The following is a 20,351-nucleotide window of genomic DNA, read 5'->3' on the forward strand; positions in this document are numbered from 1 at the left end:
CCCCCCCCCCCCCCCCCCCCCCCCCCCGGGCCCGGGGTCGTGAGGGAGCCGGAGAACGCCGCTAGCCCAGGGCCCCGCTGCTCCTCCCCTCCCCCCCACCCCCAGCGACCTCCGGAGGGGCTTGAGGGAGGGAGCCCGAGCCGACCCCCGACCCCGAGCCCTTTGCCCGCTTCTTCGCTTCTTCGAGCCCCTGCGGTCTCAGCTGCGGACTGTTTCCCCTTGCGTCTTCCCTCCCCTCCTTGGTTCTCCCTGCACCTACCCCAAGAGCCCGAGTGAGGGAAGGGGGCCCACGGGGGCCCCCAGAAAGTGGCATTCTAGCCAGAGTGAAATCGAGCACCTTTGTTTTGCCGAGGAGGTCCAGGTAGGGGAGTGTGAGTGCCTAAGGTGTCTAAGGTGCCTGGAAGCAGGTCCTGTGCCCTCTCTTGGACTTGGGGGCCGCTGTCTCTGGGTCACGCAGGCCGGTGGGTATTAGCGGTAGAGCTTTGGCAGGGCCAGCTTGGATGCCTTCTGACGGTCGACCTCCTTGGGTTCTGAAAAACACTTGTGCAAATCACGTGCAAATTAGTTTTCAGATTCTTAGTGGACCCCTTCTGCCTGTCTTACCCAGGGCGGTCCAAGTGCCAGCAGCTGGGACCATAATGTTTCCCCGAGTCTTCAGATGTGTGACCCCATATATCACTCTTAATTGACCCGTTTGACCGGTGAAGGAAACTGAAACTCGGGGAAAAGTGCCTGGCACACAGTCACACGGCAATAAAAACCCTTGGGAGGGAGAAGGAAATGATCCTTGAAGTTCCTTCCCACCCAGAGATGCAGGTTCTTTTCATTTTTTTTTAAGATTTTATTTATTTATTTATTAGAGAGAGAGACAGACAGACAGACTAGAGAGGGAACACAAGCAGGGTGACTGGGAGAGGGAGAAGCAGGCTCCCCACCAAGTAGGGAGCTGAATGCGGGGCTCGATCCCAGGACCTGGGGATCATGACCTGAGCCAAAGGCAGACCCTTAACCCACTGAGTGGCGCCCTGAGATGCAGGTTCTACCAGAATTATCCAATGTGAACAATTTGCACCAAAAAGTATGCCTTCCCCCCACACCCCCCGCCGGGAAAGGTGGCCTAATGGCCGAGCCAGCTTGAAGTGACTTTGCAGGGTGAGACAAGCCTTGCCTTCCTCGTTTCTCAGGTGGAGATAATGAGCCCCATCCTGCTTCCCCCGAATGTCAGGAAGCTGAAGGACTTTGGAAACTGTTCAGTCAGCAAATACAGACCAGTTAACTCACATTGAGACATTGGGAATGTGAGCCAGGCTGTCCTTACAGCCTGTTCCTTGCCAGCTCTGGGTCTCCAGGGCCTTTACCTTCTACTTCCTCCCCCAACAGAACTTGTCACCATACTAAACAAACCCCAGATCGCTGTCCTGACACCCGAAATTCTGAAAGGTCAGCGTAGTCGTGGTTTCGGTGGCCATCTTCTCTTTTGCTTTATTTGTCAGCAGAAGTGAGACCGTAGGCCTCGCTCACAGGAAGTGTTGGTGGGGCCCAGGCCCCGGCTTGGCGATGCAAGCGTGTGTGGACCCTGTCCTTCCTTTGGACAGAAGTTTCACATGCGTGTCTTCTGTCCCAGGCCCCGGGAATGTGGTGCTGGGCAAGAGAACCTGCCGCTGCCCTTGGGGGGCCCGCAGGTCCTGTGGAGGAGACACACGGCAAACAACCCCTACCACAATCACGTTCGAATATGATGGCAACCACTGTAAAGGGAAAGCACAGCGGTCCAGAAAGGGGGCGGGAGGAGGGCCAGACCTGGTTTGCGGGGAGGCTTGGCAATGAGCATGTTCGAGCTGAGATCTGAGAGCCGGAAAGTGGCAGCCTGGAGGCTGGGGGCCAAGCCCCAGTCACAGATCTCTAGACACCAGCCACGGTGCGGCGCAGGTCCGGGTTCCCGTCAATGCACGGCTGTCCTACTCAGCTGTGTTCAGTTGCAGCTGGTCTCCGGGAAAATCTGGTTCTGCAAATAGCAGAGGACCGTGAGGTGAGCTGGGACATCTCACGTGTTTCTTAGGATGAAATGAGATGTGCTTTTAGCCCCCAAATGTTACCCTGATTGGCCGAAGAACATCCAGATTGCCAGCGGCGCGCATCCCCCTCGCCCTGGCCCGTGGAGCCGGCCCCCAAGCCCGGCCTCAGATGGTGCAAGGAGACTCTGGCTCACCCAGCTCTGCCCTGCTCCCCGCTGGTCTCAGTGTCAGGAAGCACCCCCCAGCTCTGACTTCTTTTTGCCCAGCTTGACCCCGCGCTGGAAGGAGAGCGCTCCTGTTTAGTAATTCCAGCAATGACGCAACGACTGGGGCCGACTGGGGCACCGCAGCGACCGGGGCGCCCCCCCATCGCAGGGCTCCTGCTGGGGTGGGGATGGGGCGAGGGGCAGCTGCATCTGGGAGAGGGATCCAGGGGCCGAGAATAGGAAGGGGACATTCTCCAGAGGGAGATCGGAGGAGGTGATGAGGACGCCGGGCACGCACCGCCCCTTGGGGCTGCCCCGTGCCCACAGCCCCCCGGAAGTCACCGGCAGGACAGAAGTGCCAACGGTCCCACCACTGAGCTGTTCACAGTGGGGTTCTTCCAGTGGGCCCTGGGTCCTGCCCCTCCTCACTGCCTCCCAAGCCCGCTCCCTGGTCTGAGCCCTCACTATCTTCTGCCTGGACTGGTTCAGGAGGTGCCCACTAGGCCAGGCACTTTCTGTCTGTCACCTGACCTCTGCCTGACCTCCCCACATGGCTTGGGCGCTGTGGCTTCTCTCTCCCTTAGGGCCAGCCCGATGGCCCTCCCTCACCACAGGCCTCTCAAGCGTCTCCGCTTTTTCCCCTGCCGCCACGCTGGCTCCAACAGCCTTCGCCGTTTTCTTGGACCCAAACATTCTTCCCAAATGGTGGCACGGCCCGTGGCTTCCTTCGCCGCCAGACCACGGGCTCCGAAGAGAAACCCTCCCGCCCCACCTGTTTGCTCCTGGACGTTCTAGGCTATACCTGCCCACTTATGATCCGTTTTTTTTTTTTTTTTTTAATATTGTTTGTTTATTTGGGAGCTAGAGAGAGCATGAGTGGGCTGAGGAGCAGAGGGCGAGGGACACGCAGGCTCCCCGCTGAGCCCAGACTCCCTGAGATCAGGACCCGAGCTGTTGAAGTCCGGCGCTTACCTGACTGAGCCACCCAGATAAGCCTGCCCCCTGCGATCTGTCCCCCTATTCCCATCCCAGCATCATGAGGGCAAGCACTTGCTCAACCGTCTTTGCCCCTCTCCATGTTCTTGTCTCGAACATGCCCGGCACAGACAGTCAACGGACGGGAGACATCCACTGCTGTCGCTCCCTGGGTGTGTCGCTGGAGATGAGTCAGCGGGCCACCCAGAAGCCCAGTGTTATTAGTAGGGCTCCCTGGTGCCCACCTGGGCGCCCTGCGGAGGAGGATGCAGGTTGCTTAAGCTTGTCATCCACGCGGCTCTTTGCTTTCATGGGGAAAGCAGTGTTGCCAAATCAAGCTAGCGATAAGGTGTCAAAAGCTAGTGGCGTGAGGGCCCAGGGTGTGGCTTTCTGCTGGAAGGGGTGTCGGGGGGTGCCCTGTGGGTCGGTGATGGCGAGTAGAAACCAGGGGGCAGAAAACAGGCCAGCTCTCTCAGCCTGTTCATCGTCAGCTCCAGCCAGCTTGCTCCCTCCCCGTAAGGCCGTCCTTTCCCCCTGGGGGCCAAGGGCAGGGTTCCTGGCCACTAAGGCCACAAGTGCACCGCAGCTTCGGCGGAATGCCACGGCAGCCCTGCCCCTACGCAGACCCGTATGTCTGGGTGTTTCAGCAAAGGCTACTCTGCCTGGGGTCCTGGGCACCCGGAAGGCAGGAAGTGGCCGGGCAAACAACCCAGGGGCTTTCCAAGCACCAGGGAGCGATGGGAAGCCCAACTGAAAGGCACCTGGCTGGGGCCAGGGCGAGGTGGGGCTAGGCCACTCTGTGTTCCCACCATCCCGAAGGACCCCCGCCCTCCCGGGGTGCCCAGGCTCCCTCTGTCCCCAGAGCAGCCTTCCCAATCTTTAGCTGCGTGGGCCTGACCGCTTCCCTTTAGCCTTGGCCCAGAGGTCCCTTTCCCCGGGGCCCAGCCTCCTTCTCCCCCTACCCCGGGGTCGTGAGGCATCATTCCCATCGGAGCCCCCCCCACGCCCCGAGCTGAGCTGCGGTCCCCCCTACCACCACCCCTGCAGAGATGCGCTGGCAGCTGGGCGAGCAGCTACGCTGCCTAGAGCTGCAGGGCGAGCTGCGGCGGGAGCTGCTGCAGGAGCTGGCCGAGTTCCTGCGGCGGCGCGCCGAGGTGGAGCTGGAGTACTCCCGGGGCTTGGACAAGCTGGCCGAGCGCTTCTCCGGCCGCGGCGGCCGCCTTGGGGGCAGCAGCCGGGAGCACCAGAGCTTCCGGTAGGTCCTCGTGGGGCAGGAGGGGCAGCGGCTGAGCCCGAGGCCCCGCGCCCGCTCTGAGCGCCCCTCTGTCCCAGGAAGGAGCCGTCGCTCTTGTCGCCCTTGCACTGCTGGGCCGTGTTGCTGCAGCAGACGCGGCAGCAGAGCCGGGAGAGCGCCACCCTGGGCGAGGTGCTGGCCGGGCCCCTGGCCCAGCGCCTGAGTCACATCGCTGAGGACGTAGGGCGCCTGGTCAAAAAGGTGAGGTACTTGCCCTGGGCCCAGGAGGTGCGGGGGGGTGGCCCCAGGCTCGGCGGGGGGGTGGGGGGTGGCCCGGGGGTGTGTCCAGTGGAGCTCTGAGGACCCTCACGCTCGGCCCCTCCACCCTCAGAGCAAGGATCTGGAGCAGCAGCTGCAGGAGGAGCTGCTGGAGGTGGTGTCAGAGCTGCAGACGGTGAGCCCGGGCCCGAGGGAGGCCCGTGGAGGGGGCCTCCAGGCGGGGCTCAAGGAAGAGGGTCGGGGGCCCAGCAGGGTCCTGGCTTTGGGGGACGGCAAGCACAGCCCCTTGTCCCCGTTCCTGGGCACGGGGTGGTGGGGCTAAGTGCCTCCATGGGATGGGGTAGCTATCGGATCTGAATCCCCCACGGGCTGGGAGGGGCAGGGAGAGGGCTGGCTGTGGCCATGGCCTTCAGCAGGGCAGCCCGACCCCGGTCCTCTCTGCAGGCCAAGAAGACGTACCAGCTGTACCACACGGAGAGCATGAATGCCGAGGCGAAGCTCCGGGAAGCTGAGCGGCAGGAGGAAAAGCGGGCGGGCCGGAGCGCCAGCAGCGCACCCGCCCCGGCCACCGACACAGGGACCCTCCGCAAGAGCTCCCTCAAGAAGGGAGGGCGGCTGGTGGAAAAGGTAGGCCTGTCTGTCTTCGAAGGCTCTGTTTCAAGGCTTTGTCCTCGGAATCCCTGGCCCTCACTGGGGCCTGCTGGGAGGTGGTGCCCGGAGGGAGAAAGCAGGGCCAGGGAGAGGAGAGTCACAGCCGTCTGGTAAGGCTGGGCCTAGGCCGCTCTGCTGGCTTTCAGGGGCTCCCTAAGCGGGACTGGTAGATGTGGGGGGGTCGGGGGGCAGGAGAACCGTCTTCCCGGTGCTCCCGCCTCGGCCCCACCCGGCTGCAGTGAAGAGAGATTTGGTTTTGCCTCACCCACCCCTGCCTCACCTAGTGCTGCCAGGTCTCAGAGAGGCGAGAAGACGCACAGGAGGGGTGACTGGGGAGTGTGCTCGGAGAGCTGGAGGTGGTCCCTGAGAGGCCGGGGAGGTGCCGAGCCCAGAGGAGCTGAGGGGGTCGCTGGCCCGAGGCGGGAGGGTTTCTGCGTGGCAGGGAGGGGCAGAGAGGGGCAAGGGAGCACATTGAGATTTCTGGGCCATGTTCCTTGGGGGCCTGGGGGACACCCCGGTGCAGACGTTCGCATGGCGGGGGGTGGAGGTGGAAATTCCTCGGAAGGCCTGAGGCGGGGGCCGGCCGGCCAAGTCAGTGACCCTGCTGTACTTGCGTGGTCTTGAGCAGCGTCAGGCCAAGTTCTTGGAGCACAAACTCAAGTGCACCAAGGCGCGCAACGAGTACCTGCTCAGCCTGGCCAGTGTCAACGCTGCTGTCAGCAACTACTACTTACATGACGTCATGGACCTCATGGATGTGAGTACTGCGGGGGGAGGACAGTAGGGGGCGGGGGGGAGGGCCCAGGCCCGGGGGACCCGCCCGAGCCGCGTGCTTGCCTCCTCCGCAGTGCTGCGACACAGGCTTCCACGTAGCCCTGGCGCAGCTGCTCCGGAGTTACGTGGTGGCCGAGAGCCGCGCCCAAGTCTCCCACATGCAGGGCCTGGGCAGCCTGGAAGAGGCCGTGGAGGCCCTAGACCCTTCGGGGGACAAGGCCAAGGTGCTGGAGGTGCATGCGGTCGCCTTCTGTCCCCCACAGCGTTTTGACTACCACCCCCACGAGGGAGATGAGGTGAGGGTCACGGGCCCCCAGGCAGGGACGTGAAGGGCTTTGTGTTCTCTGGTCTTCACTGTAAAGCGCTTGAGGCACACGATCCCCACTTTGCTAAAACGTCGGAGCTGCCGGCCGTGGCTTATTTCTCAGCCCCTCCTTCAATGGCCGCGAGGCAAATGGGCTCTCTGGAAGTTTTGCCGCGTGCGTTTGAAGCCTCAGCCAGCGAACGCACGCCTCCCCACCACGGCACACACACAGCAAAACTATCTCCGGCTGGACACCAGGTAGTCCATGGGCATCTAGCTGTCCGTATAGTCTTTGCCCAAATGCTCTGCATGTTTTAGACACTTCATAATGCCAAGCTGAAGGCGAGTAAACCACACAAGCAGTGGAATGTAGCGTCTCTTGTCTCTTCACTGTTGTTTTCCCCGGCTTGTCCAAATGGGTGTTGCGAGTGACAGGAATTACATGGAGCTTTTAGCTTTTTTTTTTTTTTTTTTTTCAATTCTGTTTACTTATTTGACAGACAGAGATCACAAGCAGGCAGAGAGGCAGGCGGAGAGAGAGAGGGAAGCAGGCTCCCCGCTGAGCAGAGAGCCCGATGCGGGGCTCGATCCCAGGACCCTGAGATCATGACCTGAGCCAAAGGCAGAGGCTTTAACCCACTGAGCCACCCAGGCACACGAGCTTTTGACTTTTTTTTTTTTTTTTAAGATTTTATTTATTTATTTGACAGAGAGAAATCACAAGTAGATGGAGAGGCAGGCAGAGAGAGAGAGAGGGAAGCAGGCCCCTGCTGAGCAGAGAGCCCGATGTGGGACTCGATCCCAGGACCCTGAGATCATGACCCGAGCCGAAGGCAGCGGCTTAACCCACTGAGCCACCCAGGCGCCCTAGCTTTTGACTTTTTAATCTGTATTCTGATCCAGGTCGTAGTTGAAAAAGTCCAATGTTGCTCAAGGCTTACAATGGCCCGTGGCAGTTCTCTGACTCACCCTTTCTGGTCCTGATTCCACTCCCCAGGAACTTCCCGCTCCTCTTCCAGCAGCAGTTTCTGGTGCTCGCCTCGAGGTGTTCTCGCGGAACTTCCTTCCACAGCCGGCGGGCCAGGCCCGCCGCCGGGTCCTCTGCCTCCTCCCCCGCTTCTCCCAGGCAGTCTGGGACTTCGCTTGTCTGAAAATGCCCATATTCTAGCCTTGAAATTGGTTGCAAGTTGAGCTGGATATAGAATCTTGAGTTGACAGTCCGCTTCTCTTGGACTGTGAAAGACATCGCTGCACTTCCCACTGACGACGCAGTCTGATCCTTAAGGATCCTTTTTCCTTCACGGGACTGAACCACCAGTGGGCACTGTGGGTTTAGAGTACTGTGGCCTTACGTTTGGGCCTTATATTGTTCCTTTGATCATTTCCTGCCCCCCCCCTAATTTTCTTTTCTCTCACTTTCAGGAATTCCTGTACTTGGGTGTTGGACCTTGTGGGTTGATTCTCTAATTTTCTTATCCGTTCTCTTTCCTCTTCTCCGCCTCTATTTCTTTTAGTTAGAGATTTCTTCAATTATCTCTTTCAATCCCTTGTTGAAATTTTTTAAAATTTACTTTCGTAGTTTTTGTTTCAAAGGGATCTATTCTGTTTTCCAAATTCCTATTTAAAATAACCCCTTCTCCTTGTTTTGTGCATATCGTATTTTCTGAAATCATTCTGAAATGTTTATTTTTGTTTTCTTGATGTTTTTCTCGGCTCTCTGCATTTTCTCTGTTTTCTTGCAGTTAAGAAAAGAGCTCACTTTCATCTTTCTCTTTCATTTTAGAGCTTGCCTCAAATGGCTGGCAATTCTTGGTCATGAAGTCATATTTTTTTATAAAATTTTATTTATTTGACAGAGAGAGACACAGAGAGAGAAGGAACATAAGCAGGGGGAGCGGGAGAGGGAGCAGCAGGCTTCCTGCCAAGCAGGGAGCACGATGTGGGCCTCGATCCCAGGACCCTGGGATCATGAGCTGAGCCGACAGCAGAAGCTTAACGACTGAGCCTCCCAGGCGTCCCTCATGAGGTCATATTTAAGAGGACGGGCTGACAGGTAGATTAGATGATATAGCGGATGTGCATGAGCAGAGCTCATCAATGGGGTGGGGGGGGGCTTTCCGTCAGGGAATCAGACCATTGCTTTGAGGGAGACACCCATGGTGGGGATCTTGGGGTGTCCTGGTAAGAGGGTGCTAGGAAGGACTAGTGGGATTTGGGGGAGGGACTTGGCTCTGACTCTGGCCTAGATACTGTCGGGAAGCCAGGGCGACTCTGATCTAGAAGGCAGGAGGTGGGGGTGGGGGGTGAAGGGAGCAGCAGACATTGTTATTAGCCTGAACAGAGGGAGGTTTGCGTATTTCTGTGGCTTGGACAAAATTCTTGTTTTTGTCTCCACTCAGATGTGATTATAAGGGGTTCTTGTTTTTGTCGTCAGTCCTCGTGGTCACAGAGTGACCTTGTCTGATGCTGATGCTCTGTGACACTCCTTATGTTCAGTAGGATAACAGCATGTCCCATCTGGGCGGCGCCAGATGGCAGCGGCTGCTTGCTTATTCCTCATCGGTAGGAAGTTTTGTCCCCTTCTTTAGCTGTGACTAGTGTCCCGAAGTCCAGAATCCCTCTGATTTATCCTTTCCACAGGCCAAATCTCCTGCTAACCATATGGGTCTGGGGGGAGGGTCTTCTAATATTAGTGTCTCCTAGAGCTTGGAGAGACTTTTCTTTCTTTCTTTCTTTCTTTCTTTTTTTTTTTTTTACAATTCTGGTCAAACATACATGAGATTTACCATTTCATATAAGGATTTTTTTTTTAATTTTGTACCCAGTGTGGGGCTTGAATTCAGACCCCGAGACCAAGAGTTGCACACTCTACTGACTGAGCCAGCCGAATGCCCCCATTTTAACCATTTTTAAGTGTGATGTTCAGTGACATTAAGCACATGTCACATCTTCCCAAACTGAAACTCTATCCACAGGAGACACTTGCTCCCCCTCCCGACAGCCCCCCAGCATCCCCTGTCCTACTTTCTGTTTCTCTAAATCTAGCTTACTGTCGCGGGTGGACTCACAATGTACTTGTCTCTTGTAATTTGCTAGTGGTGCTCGGCCTAGTGTCCTCGAGGCTCCTGGATGTCGCAGCCTGTGACAGGCTCTTCTTCCATTCTAAGGCTGAAAATCATGGCCTTGTATGGACAGAGTGCATTTGCTTCTCCATTCATCCCTTGGTGGACACTTGCGCTGCTTCCTGCTTTTGGCTGCTGTGAACGCAAGTGTGCAAATCTTTCACTTCTATGGCATCTCAACTGCTGGCCTCGCTCTACCGGCCCCCCCCCCCCCCCCCCCCCCCCCCCCCGCATCTCCATGACCTAGGCCTTCCTGTGCCCCTTTCTGGTGGGGCTTGCAGAGGACAGAGAGCAGGGCATGTTCAGCAAAGTCTTAGCTCTCCATTTGAACTTGACGTCACTGTCAGAGTTCTCCAAGTGGTTCATGTTCGAAGGAGAGGCATTCCTCTGCCTCACTTCCTAAAGTCAGTCTCCCTGACCCCTCACTGCCCACAGGGCAAGCGGCTCAAAGACTCACATTTTGCTACAGGAAACCTATTTCTGCCTGATCAGAATGAGGCATTTTTCTCGCTAGGCTCTCCCTCTTCTGTCTCACACCCCAGCCCTCCTGACCACATTTTTTAAAAATGATCAGCTGCTTTATTGAGGTGTGAATCACGTACCATATAATCTGCCCATTTAAAGTGTACAATTCCACGGGTTTTAGAATCTTCGCCGAGTTATGCAACCATCACCACTCTCTCATTGCCGAACACGTTCACCCCCCAAAAGAAACCCTGGACCCCGGAAGCAGTCACTCCCCATCCCCTCCCCCATCCCCCCACACCCCCTCATCTGATAGGCATTGGGCTCGCTTCTGTCTTGGGGCCGTTAGGAGTAGCACTGCTGTGAGTGTCTGTACACTGGTGTGCGCGGGCACGGAGGAGCCCGTTCCTCTCAGGGAGAACCAGGTAGGTTACATGTCAAGGACCAGGGGTCCCGGACAGCAGCTGCTGCGGCAGCGGAAACGCGCATGCTGTCCTCAGGCCCAGAGGCCTCGGTGCCCACTGCCCAGCCCACTGCCACGCCTGAGCTTCATGGCCCCAGGGTCAGCCCTCAGTGCCCCACACACCGCTCCGCACAGGTGGCTGAGATCCGGCTGGAGATGGAGCTGCGGGATGAAATTCTGCCCAGAGCCCAGAATATCCAGAGCCGCCTTGACCGACAGACCATCGAGACAGAGGAGGTAGGAATGCCTCGGCTCAGGGTGGGGACGGGGACCCGGAGACACGGAGCCAAGTGGCTGTGGTCTCCCCTCCCCCTTCCTTCTGACTTGGACTTCTGTCCCTCGCTTGTGCCCCAGGTGAGCAAGACTCTGAAGGCCACACTGCAGGTCCTGCTGGAGGCGGTGGCGGCAGAAGACGGGGACGCACTTGACTCCCTCCAAGCCAGCCCCTCCACCGAGTCCCTCAAGTCCACCAGCTCGGATGCAGGGGCGCGGCAGGCTGGCCGCAGGCGGGGCCAGCAGCAGGAGACAGAGACCTTCTACATTACGGTGGGGAGGAGTCAGCGGGGGGGGGAGCGGGGTGCAGGGAAGGCCCAGAGCTGGGATTCCAACCTCAGACTCTTATTTGGGCTCCCCAGAAACTGCAGGAGTACCTGAGTGGGCGAAGCGTCCTCGCCAAGCTGCAGGCCAAGCATGAGAAGCTGCAGGAGGCCATTCAACGAGGTGGGCCCCCCTTCTGGCCCTGGGCTGCTCCCTCCCAGCCTCCTGGGCCCAGAGTGGCTCCCGCCCTCAGCTCTCCTGCCTCGGCCCCCACCCAGCCCACATTCCTCTCTGCCAGCCTTTCTTTCGGACCTGCAAAACGCACCACTGTTTTCTAACCCCAGGTGACAAGGACGAGCAGGACGTGTCTTGGTGAGTTCCCGCTGCGTGCGGGCCCGTGTGTTCTCAGGGGTGGCTTCTACAGGGACCAAGCTGCCATGTCCCCACATACCCTCTCCTTGGGGCCCAGCTCTGCTGCTTATCGTTCTGTGGCCCAGTGGGTTCTAGACCGACTTGTGCGCTCCAGGGCCCTGCTTGGCTGGGCTCTGGGAGGGTGGGGGGCATCCTGTTCTCCGTACCCTCCCCTCAGAGCCAACTGCCGTCCGCTACAGGGCCCAGTACACACAGAGAAAACAGCAGAAGAGTCGCCGCCCCCGCCCCAGCTCCCAGTATAACCAGAAGCTCTTTGGGGGGGACATGGAGAAGTTTATCCAGGTACTGGCTCCGCCTCATGCTCCAGCCAAGTGCAGGCCCTGCCCTGCCTTTTGGCTTCCCTCGGGCCCACGACCCCCGTGGCCTCCATTGTCGACTAGTGGTCGACCGACCCCTCCTGCACAGGCCTCTGTCAGGCCTGCCCCGACTGCAGGGCACGTCCTTCACTTAGCACCAGGCGTCTACCGAGGGGCACCCCTGGGGCCCAGTCGGTGAAGTGCTGCCTTCGGCTCAGGTCACGGTCTCGGGGTCTTGGGATCGGGGCCCACATCGGGCTCCCTGCTCCGCGGGGAGCCTGCTTCTCCCTCTCCGGGCCTCCCGCTCGCGCGTGCACTCTCTCCCCTCCTCTCTCTTTCACAAATAAGTAAATAAAACACTTAAAAACAAATTTAAAAAAACAACCCAGGCCTCGACAGAAAGCCTCAGGCAGGAGTGCGTGAGCAGGAAGCCCAGGAGCGAGCAGAAAGGAGCGCCCCTGGGGGTCTGAGGCCACGAAGCGAGGGAAGGGAGAAGGGTCAATGTCAGTGGATTCGAGGTTGTTTGGGGCGAGTCTCGCAAACCACGTGGCGGGCCGCATTGCCAGTAACCGTTGCCAGTAACCGTCGCGGCTTGTTCAGAGAAGATGCAAGGGAGCCAGAGACAAGGAGGGACTGTGAAGTGAGCCCCCCCCCCCCCTGTCCCCCGAGCTCAGGCCAGCCCGTGCCCCTGGTGGTGGAGAGCTGTATCCGCTTCATCAACCTGAATGGTGAGCAAGCCCGGGGTCTCCCTGCTGCCTGCCCGGCACCCAACCCCCCAGGCGCTGGGGAGGGGACCCGGCTGGCACCCACTGGCTCTCCTCCTCCCCCAGGGCTGCAGCACGAGGGCATCTTCCGAGTGTCAGGTGCCCAGCCCCGGGTCTCAGAGATCCGTGACGCTTTTGAGAGAGGTAGGGGACCGGCTGGACAGGGTAGGGGTGGGCGGAGGGGTGACAGCCAGAGCTGGTGCGATCGGCCTCCTACGCCCTGCGTCACCCCTAGGGGAGGACCCACTGGTGGAAGGCTGCACACCCCACGACCTGGACGCAGTGGCAGGGGTCCTGAAGCTCTACTTCCGGAGCCTGGACCCCCCGCTCTTCCCTCCGGACCTGTTTGGAGAGCTGCTGGCCTCGGCAGGTGAGACCCAGGCATGAGGCATCCTGGCGGGGGGGGGGGGGGAGACACTGCCCCGTGGCCAGGGCCTAACTCCGGAGCTTCTCTCCCCCGGGGGCGGCCTGGGCCGCAGAGCTGGAGGCTGTGGCTGAGCGGGTGGAGCACGTGGGCCGCCTCCTGACCCAGCTGCCTGCACCCACGCTGGTCGTCCTGCGCTACCTCTTCACCTTCCTCAACCAGTGAGTGTGCTCTGGGGGACCAAGAGAGCTGTGGGGAGCGCGGAGCACAGGCAGCGGGGCGCTTGCTGCCTGTGACCCGCATGTGCCCCCAGCCTGGCGCAGTACAGCGACGAGAACATGATGGACCCCTACAACCTGGCGGTGTGCTTCGGGCCGACGCTGCTGCCCGTGCCCGCCGGGCAGGACCCAGTAGCCTTGCAGGGCCGCGTGAACCAGCTGGTGCAGACCCTCATTGTGCAGCCGTCACGGGTTTTCCCGCCCGTGGCCGTGCTGCCGGGCCCGACATATGAGAAGTGCATGGCGCCGCCCTCCTCCGGCTGTCTGGGGTGTGTATCTGTGTGCGGGGCCTGGGGGGGCGGTGCAGCAGAGGGGAGCCCCCTCATTCACGCAGATGCCTCACTTTGACCTCAGGGATGCCCAGCTGGAGGGCTTGGCTGGGGACAACGAGCCAGAGCTGGAAGCCGGGACCATGGCCCAGGAGGATGGTGAGTGGGGGGAGAGGAGGTGCCGATTTCTGACTGCCCTGGGTGTGCCCTCCGCCTCCAGCCCCCTTTTCTCCGCAGACCTGGAGGGGGTCATGGAGGCCGTGGCCTGTTTTGCTTACACGGGTCGCACAGCCCAGGAGCTAAGCTTTCAGCGCGGGGACGTGCTGCGGCTGCACGAGCGGGCCTCGGGCGACTGGTGGCGGGGCGAGTGTGCGGGTGCCCGGGGACTCATCCCGCACAAGTACATCACGCTGCCTGGGAGGTGAGTGAGTCCCAGCTTCCCTAGGCCTGGGGCAGCCCAGACCACTTCGGACCAACCCTGAGAGCCTGCCGGCCCCCAGAGTCTGCCCCGGGAATGAGCACTTTTTGTGGGTCGTCTCTCTGACCCTAGTGCAGAAAAGCACACGGTGGCCCAGGGGCCGCACGCTGTGGGAGAGCCGGTGAGCAGTCCAGAGATCCTCCTGGCCATGGAGTTCATCCATCGGTGAGCGAGGGAAAGATGGTTCCCTGGGAAGATTCATTTTGGTGGCCTCACTCACCCACCTCGGCCTGAGCACTGCCGCTGGGGAGCCAAGCCTGTGCCAGGCAAAGGTGTGGGGCCGAGTCAGAAGGGGCTGGGGTCTGGCTTAGGCCACGTGGAGAGGGTCTCGGCTGGGGGACAGTTGTCCGTGAGGGACACCAAAGGAGAGAATCCCGCTGGGCCAGCCTCGCTCTTCCTCCTCCCTTGGCCATGTCCTGTCTGTACCCTGCAGGCCAGAGCCATGCACCCCGCCCGAGGCCCCACTGGGCACCTCCGGGGGGCCCTCTGGGCACAGACGGCACTGTTTGGTCCCTACCTCCCCGGAGCGATATGTGGAGGTAGACAAGGTGAGAGCCAGGAGTGGGTGTGTGGCAGATAGTGGGGGGGGGGTACCTCTCCTGGGGGGCGTCTTTACCTCCCCATTAGGAACCAAACTCTTTCTTCCCAAGGTTCATGTCTGCCCTTCCTGGCCTCAGACCAGCTGGTGGGGCCCAGCCCGAGGAGGGACAGGCCAGCAGGGGTGTGAGCCCAGAGGGAAGGATGGAGGGGGACCTGGGGGCTCATTCAGTTCTTGAGCAGGAAGTGGCAAGCGGGAGTCCCAGGCAGGCATGGCATCTGGAGCCAGGGTAGGTGACCAGTAGTGGCCTAGCAGGCACTTGGTGGCCAAGGAGGACAGAAGGGACAGGTTGAGGAGATGGACAGATGGAGAGAATGGGTGCTGGATATGGCCCCAGTTGGGGGGTAGCCTAGGGAGACCGGCTCCCTGCTCTCATGGGCCTAGCACGTGTGCTTCTGGGCTCCCAGTGAGCGGAAGCCTTCGGGATACCGGGGACTGGAGGAAAGAGCCCGAGAGCAAGCGGCGCGCCGGCTGTGGCCAAGTGGCCCGGCCTAGGACTCAGGGGACCGGGGGCTGACCTAGGCCACACGGACTCTCATGCCAGGGAGCAGGAGTCTGGTGGTAGGCAGGGGAGGCGAGAGGCAGGCGGCAGGCAGGGCCAGGGGGGTTGCAGGGAGACACTCACCTGAGAGGCTCCAGCACTCTGGTGGTCCCTGGGACCAAGGTGTGGCTGTGATCCCAGCCATGGCGAGAGTAGGTATGGGGGGGGGTGTATTGCTGTCCCCAGAGGAGGCTGTGACAGTCACACCAAGAGTGGCAGGAGGGAAACCGGACAGGGAAGGAGGGGTGGCAGCTTTGGGGCCAAAGGAGAGAAGGGGCGTGGGGACAGGAAGGTGGCCAAGGGCTTTGGTTTCGGAATGAGAAAGAGTTCCAGTGGATGCTTGGGCGGCAGAGGGAGGAAGGCCCCCCACTCCTGGCTCAGGGAGGCGAGCCCCCAACCGGGGATGGGAGAAAGAGCGGGCTAGGTTGGGGAGGTCCTCAGCAGGAGGACCCCTCTCTCTTCTCCCCCTTAGGCCGTGGCCCAGACCATGGACTCCGTGTTTAAGGAGCTCTTGGGAAAGACCTCCGCCCGCCAAGGCCTTGGGCTGGCATCCACCTGCTCCCCTGGCCCCGGGCCCTGCAGCCTGAAGCCTCCAGCCTGCGGCCGCCTCGGCAAAAACAAAAGCCTCTCCCGGGGCTCTGGGGTCCTGGCGCCCCCCTCGGCGTCCCGTCCCCAGAGCCCGGACTCGCCCCTTAAGCACTGAGGTGCTGCCAGCTTCTCCCCCTCTCCGTGCAGCCGGCGCTGGGGCTCCTGCCCTCGGCCCTCCGGCCCCTCGCAGAGGAGGGTCCAGCTGCCCAGAGGCGGCCCCGCCTGCTCCAGCCCGGGCTTGGGCCCCTGGGGAGGCCGAGGAGGGAGGAGGCTGGGGCGGGCCCCTCCGTGGCTTTTCGGTGAGGGTTTGTCCGCGAGCTGGGTGGTGGGCGCCCAGGCCTGCATCTGCCTCACCGAGAGTGCGGTGCCGGTGCTGGTGGGAGCTGGCAGGCGGCGGCTGCTGTTCATAAAGGCCTGTGCGCTGACTCCCCATGCGAGCCGGTTCTCTGTCTTGGCGCCGGGGTGGGAGCTGGGTGGCGGGCGGCGGGCGGCAGCTCAGGCAGCTGCAGCAGCTTCCACGGGGGCCTCTCAGCACAGACTTGCCCAGGCCAGGGCATGGCATCGCAGGGTGACCCGCACACCAGCTCTGGTGTCTGGCGGGGGAGCCCAAGAATGTCTTTCTGCGCTGCCCCACAGCCAAAGGTACTCTGATCCAAGGAGAGTCACCGGTGTGAAAAGAGCTGGAACGCTGGAATGTTTATTGGGGAGTGAGTGAGAGCGGAGGGCTGAGGGGAGCTAGAGAGGCTGGGACCAGGGGAGCAGTGGGGGGGAGAAGAAGGTCCTCCGGTCCTGCCCCTTTTCCTTTCTGGGTGTGGGGGGGGTCCCCTGCTGGGGTGGAACCCCTGCTGCTGCAGCCTGAGGCCTGAGCCCGCCCCAAACCCGGCATTCCCAGGGCCAGCCCCAGGTGGGCAGCGGGGTTTCACAGAGCTTCTAGAAGGAAGGCGCCCCCTGACTTCTCAGGAGGAAGTGTCCTTGGCCAGGAAGGAGCTGGCAGTGGCGCAGGACTCCTCCTGGGGGCCTGAGCTGGGTGGGGCCCGACTTCGGGCCCCGCAGAGCAGGCTCCGCAGCTCCGAGGAGACGCTGCTGCTGAAGAAGGCGTAGATCCAGGGGTTGGTGCAGCTGTTCAGGCTGGCCAGCAACATCAGCAGCACGAAGGGGGCCTCTGTGGGGGGTGGGAGAGTCCGGGCTGGGACTGAGGGTGCCTGGGCAGAGGTGCGGCCACGCCGCCTGCTCGCGGGGGAAGAGCGATCTGCGTGAGCCCACGGGTACTCCGGAGCCCGAGGCCCGCGGGCGCGGGTGCCTCTGCGGCCGGGCCTGAGCCGTCCCCCACAGTCCTAGCCGTGGCCGCACCCACCTTCCACCGGCGCCTGCGGGTCCCACGCCGCCCACAGCTGCACGAGGAAGAAAGGCGCCCAGCATAGCACGTACACGATCACAATCACCAGCGTCATCCGCACGGTCTTGGCCATGGCCGCTGACACCCGGGCCCCCTCGCTGGGACTGCCTGTCCGGTGCCCTCCCCGGCAAGCCCCGGCCCTCTCTGCTGGCCCCAGCAGCAGGCTCGCATGAATCTCCCGGAAGATGAGCACCTGGCAGGCAGCGATGCCCAGGGCCGGGGCCACGAACACCATCAGAGCGATCCAGGTGACATAGGCTCGGAGACCCCAGGGCTCCACAAAGTGGGCCCAGCAGTCATGGACCCCACTGCCGTTACCCACGTCACGCTGGGCAAAGATGAAAAGCTGGGGCAGGCTGAGAATGAGCGAGAAGGCCCAGGCCACCAGCACCGGCCGGTTCCAGTGAGTCCCACCTCCGTGGCGGTAGGCCAACATGGGGCGGCAGATGGCACGGTGGCGGTCCAGCGTCATGGCCAGGATCATGTAGGACGAGGCGTACATGCCCACCATCTGCAGGTACTTGACGGCCCGGCACAGGGCATCTGGCCCACGGAAGCGGTCTGTGGCATCCCATACCAGCTGGGGCAGTACTTGGAACAGAGCCACAGCCAGGTCGGCCAGGCACAAGTGGCCAATGAAGACATGCATGGGTGCCCAGCGACCCCGCCGGCCCCGGCGTGCTAGGACCCCCAGCACCAAGCCGTTGCTCAGGGCCACAGCCACAAAGACTGTGGAGAGCAGGGCAAGCTCCGCCTGGGCGAGCAGCAGGTTCCGCGTGTCCAGCAGCCCCTCGCTGCCGTTGCCAGGTGGCACAGGGGCAGAGAGGGTCCAGGGCGCAGCTGGGCAACGGGTGGAGGAAGAGGGCCGAGTTAGGGGGTGTGCTGCACGGGGGCCCCTGGGCCCAAGGACATTCCAGCTGGCCAGGCAGAGCCAGGGGCTCGAGCGGCCATCAGCCTGGGCCTTCTGCTTCCCTCCAACCTCCCACTTCCCGAGTCCCACCAGATGCCATAGGGAACGCTTAGGGCCTAGGGCCATACCCTCCCTTGCCCACACCCGCAGCCTGGAGAGGAGGGGGGAGGGGGTCCCAGGAGGAGGGGCTTCTCTGCTTCATCCAACCCCACTCAGCCTGCCCGGATGGAGGGGTGGGGGCCCAGGGGCAAGAACCTTACCAGAGGCGGTGGACTCCGTGGGCATGGTGGGGCCAGGGCAGGTGTCTCGATCGCCTGGAGGAAACATGGTATTGAGCTCAGCCTCCTATCAGAGGGGTCAGCTGCGTCCTGTGTCTAGACAGGGGCCCCGAGAAGGGTCTAGACAGGGTACCTGTGTGCGTGTGTGTGCGCGTATTCCAGCAGTGGGGACGTGGGGCTACAGCCCTAGTCAGATTCAGGTTGGTGACGTCTGGCCACACTGAGTCAGCCACAAACCCCCGGGCCCACTGTGCTCCTCCCCGTACCGAGCCGGCTAGGACAGAGGGACGAACGCATCCCAGGACCCACCCGGGCAGCCCGCAGGATCTGAGGCAGCCGTACAGACACCCCTTCCTCCCACACACCCTGAGGGAGTCCGGGAGAGGCGGCCATGGGAGGGCAGGGGCTGGGCGGGACAGGCCAGCTTGTCCCTGGGACCCCTTGAAGCCCCTTACCTGGCTGGGCTCTCTGGGCTCCAGGCAGCTGGGCAGTGGCCGGAGCGAAGGTGGCCCAGGAGCTCAGACAGGAGCTCAGACCGGCTCTCCATCTCCTGCCCCGCCCCAGCCCGGCCTCTGGGAGTGACCTGCCCAGGAGGGGACTTCCTCTCCTCCCCTCCCCCACGTGCCTCTCCTGGCCTCCTGCCTGAGGCACCGGGAAGTAGGCTCCTGGCCTCCTGTGCTGCCCTTCCTGTCCCGGCCCTCCCAGGTCTGTCCCAGGGACTCCTTATCCCTCACTCCTGAGGGCCTGAGCCCTCCTAGGTGGGTCCCCGGCTTGGTCTGGGTGTGACCATCAAGCGGGTTCTACCCCTGCCCCCGACCCCGGCCTGCGCCTGCGCTCACAGGGCCCACCTCCCTCGGAAGATCAGGTCCAGCAGGACTCCGGGAGATCAGTTAGCTCAGCGGCTCCATTTTATAAGTGGGGAAACTGAGGCCAGAGATGTGTGGGGCTGACTGAAGGGCACCCGCTTTTTCATGGCACAGCTTGACTCCTTTCTCACACCAGGTTCTCTCTGTCCCTCTTGAGCCCCGGTGAGGAAAGGGAGAGCTCGGGAGTGTGGGCTCCTCCGGGGCCTAGAGGTACCCGCCCGCCCTCAATTAGGGCCTCCGGAGAGGAAGGACAGGAAGGGAGGGGGTGGGGCGGGTTCAAGCCGGGGCTTCTGCGCCCCAAGCGTGCCAGCTTCCTCCCCACCCTCTTCCCCTCCCCCACCTGCAGCTACCTGTCCTAGGGGGAGGGGGCAGCTTCAGCTCTCTGTCTGTCTCTGTCTGTGTCTCTGTCTCTTTCTCTTGCACACACACAGGCCCACAAAGGCGACTCGACCCGCTCGCGTTCCTCTGAGGCTGGGGCTTCCCCTCCAGGCGCTGGGCCCTTGCTCCTTCCTCTCCTCAGCGCCCGGCACCCCCAGCCCCTCCAGTCCAGCCTTTCCACCCTGTCCCGGGAGCCCTCTTTCCAGTCCTGTCCTGCTCTTGCTACAAATCCCGGCCCTCCTCAGCTGAGCTCCGCACAGCCCAGCCCAAGGCAGTGGCCTGCACGTCTCCTAGGGCCAGGCTCCGGGCCCAGCTGACTCTGTTTTCCTGTTTGTCCCTCTTCTCTGATGACCTGCAAGGCTAAAGGCCAAAACGGCTTCACACTGACCAGGCGCAAGTACAGCCCCGACTAAGGCCTCCCTTTCCTGGCCAGAGAGCCTGGCGGGGCTGGGGGTGGGGGGTGGAGGGCTGGACCCTATGGGCACAGGTTGCAGAATGCTGACACCCCATGTCGGACCCCTTCAGCACCACCCCCTACAAACAAGAACATTCTCACTTTCTTTCCTGTAACTGCACTGCTGTTAATAACCCAGAAGCCTACAACCAACTTTTCTACTGCTGTCCAGATCGACAAAAATGGTAGAAAGCAGGAGTTCTGGGCAGGATGCTAGAACAGATTTTTCACGGGAGAGCTAAGAGCCAATGGTAAAAAGTCACATCACATCCTCTGTCGTGCGCATCCGCCCTGTGCCGGGGCCTTGCCTCATCTGTACAGGAGACCAGGTGCCTTGCCCTCTAGGGCTGTGCGCCCTTGTGCACACTCTGCCCAGCAATCCGGGCCTCAGCTTTTGTCTCTGTAAAATGGGAAGCCAGCCCCTGAAGGCTGACGA

The 20,351-nt window shown here is 61.6% G+C and overlaps 2 protein-coding genes across 2 annotated transcripts in view; one reads left to right on the plus strand and one right to left on the minus strand.

Moving 5' to 3' along the window:
* Positions 1-16,063, plus strand: part of ARHGAP4 (Rho GTPase activating protein 4) — a 16,343-nt gene extending 280 nt beyond the window's left edge. Inside the window, exons 2-22 of the mRNA XM_059385914.1 lie at positions 4,244-4,451; positions 4,529-4,691; positions 4,822-4,884; positions 5,154-5,336; positions 5,989-6,117; positions 6,209-6,430; positions 10,624-10,725; positions 10,843-11,034; positions 11,124-11,208; positions 11,370-11,397; positions 11,637-11,944; positions 12,143-12,481; positions 12,584-12,661; positions 12,753-12,887; positions 12,997-13,102; positions 13,195-13,428; positions 13,514-13,587; positions 13,666-13,849; positions 13,979-14,071; positions 14,340-14,454; positions 15,518-16,063. Coding sequence (XP_059241897.1) covers positions 4,244-4,451; positions 4,529-4,691; positions 4,822-4,884; positions 5,154-5,336; positions 5,989-6,117; positions 6,209-6,430; positions 10,624-10,725; positions 10,843-11,034; positions 11,124-11,208; positions 11,370-11,397; positions 11,637-11,944; positions 12,143-12,481; positions 12,584-12,661; positions 12,753-12,887; positions 12,997-13,102; positions 13,195-13,428; positions 13,514-13,587; positions 13,666-13,849; positions 13,979-14,071; positions 14,340-14,454; positions 15,518-15,748 — 3,272 coding nt within the window. The 3' untranslated portion in view covers positions 15,749-16,063. The remainder of the gene's footprint in view (positions 1-4,243; positions 4,452-4,528; positions 4,692-4,821; positions 4,885-5,153; positions 5,337-5,988; positions 6,118-6,208; positions 6,431-10,623; positions 10,726-10,842; positions 11,035-11,123; positions 11,209-11,369; positions 11,398-11,636; positions 11,945-12,142; positions 12,482-12,583; positions 12,662-12,752; positions 12,888-12,996; positions 13,103-13,194; positions 13,429-13,513; positions 13,588-13,665; positions 13,850-13,978; positions 14,072-14,339; positions 14,455-15,517) is intronic.
* A 239-nt stretch (positions 16,064-16,302) lies between these two features.
* AVPR2 (arginine vasopressin receptor 2) lies at positions 16,303-18,862 on the minus strand. Its single transcript, XM_059385674.1, has 4 exons — positions 18,673-18,862; positions 18,200-18,253; positions 16,988-17,869; positions 16,303-16,795 (listed from the first exon to the last, which is right to left on the minus strand). The coding sequence occupies exons 2-4, from the start codon at positions 18,222-18,224 to the stop codon at positions 16,590-16,592; spliced, it is 1,113 nt and encodes a 370-aa protein (XP_059241657.1). The 5' UTR covers positions 18,225-18,253; positions 18,673-18,862; the 3' UTR covers positions 16,303-16,589.
* Between the last annotated feature and the right edge of the window lie 1,489 nt (positions 18,863-20,351).

Source organism: Mustela nigripes, chromosome X (assembly GCF_022355385.1).
Source record: "Mustela nigripes isolate SB6536 chromosome X, MUSNIG.SB6536, whole genome shotgun sequence".
NCBI classification, from domain to species: Eukaryota; Metazoa; Chordata; class Mammalia; order Carnivora; family Mustelidae; genus Mustela; species Mustela nigripes.

Excerpts from the sequence above, each read along its gene's own strand:
- AVPR2 (XM_059385674.1), bottom strand. The coding sequence starts at position 18,224 with ATGCCCACGGAGTCCACCGCCTCTG. Across the intron at positions 17,870-18,199 it reads CACGGAGTCCACCGCCTCTG|CTGCGCCCTGGACCCTCTCT; the intron begins GTAAGGTTCTTG and ends CCCGTTGCCCAG. Across the intron at positions 16,796-16,987 it reads CCCGCAGGCGCCGGTGGAAG|AGGCCCCCTTCGTGCTGCTG; the intron begins GTGGGTGCGGCC and ends CACCCCCCACAG.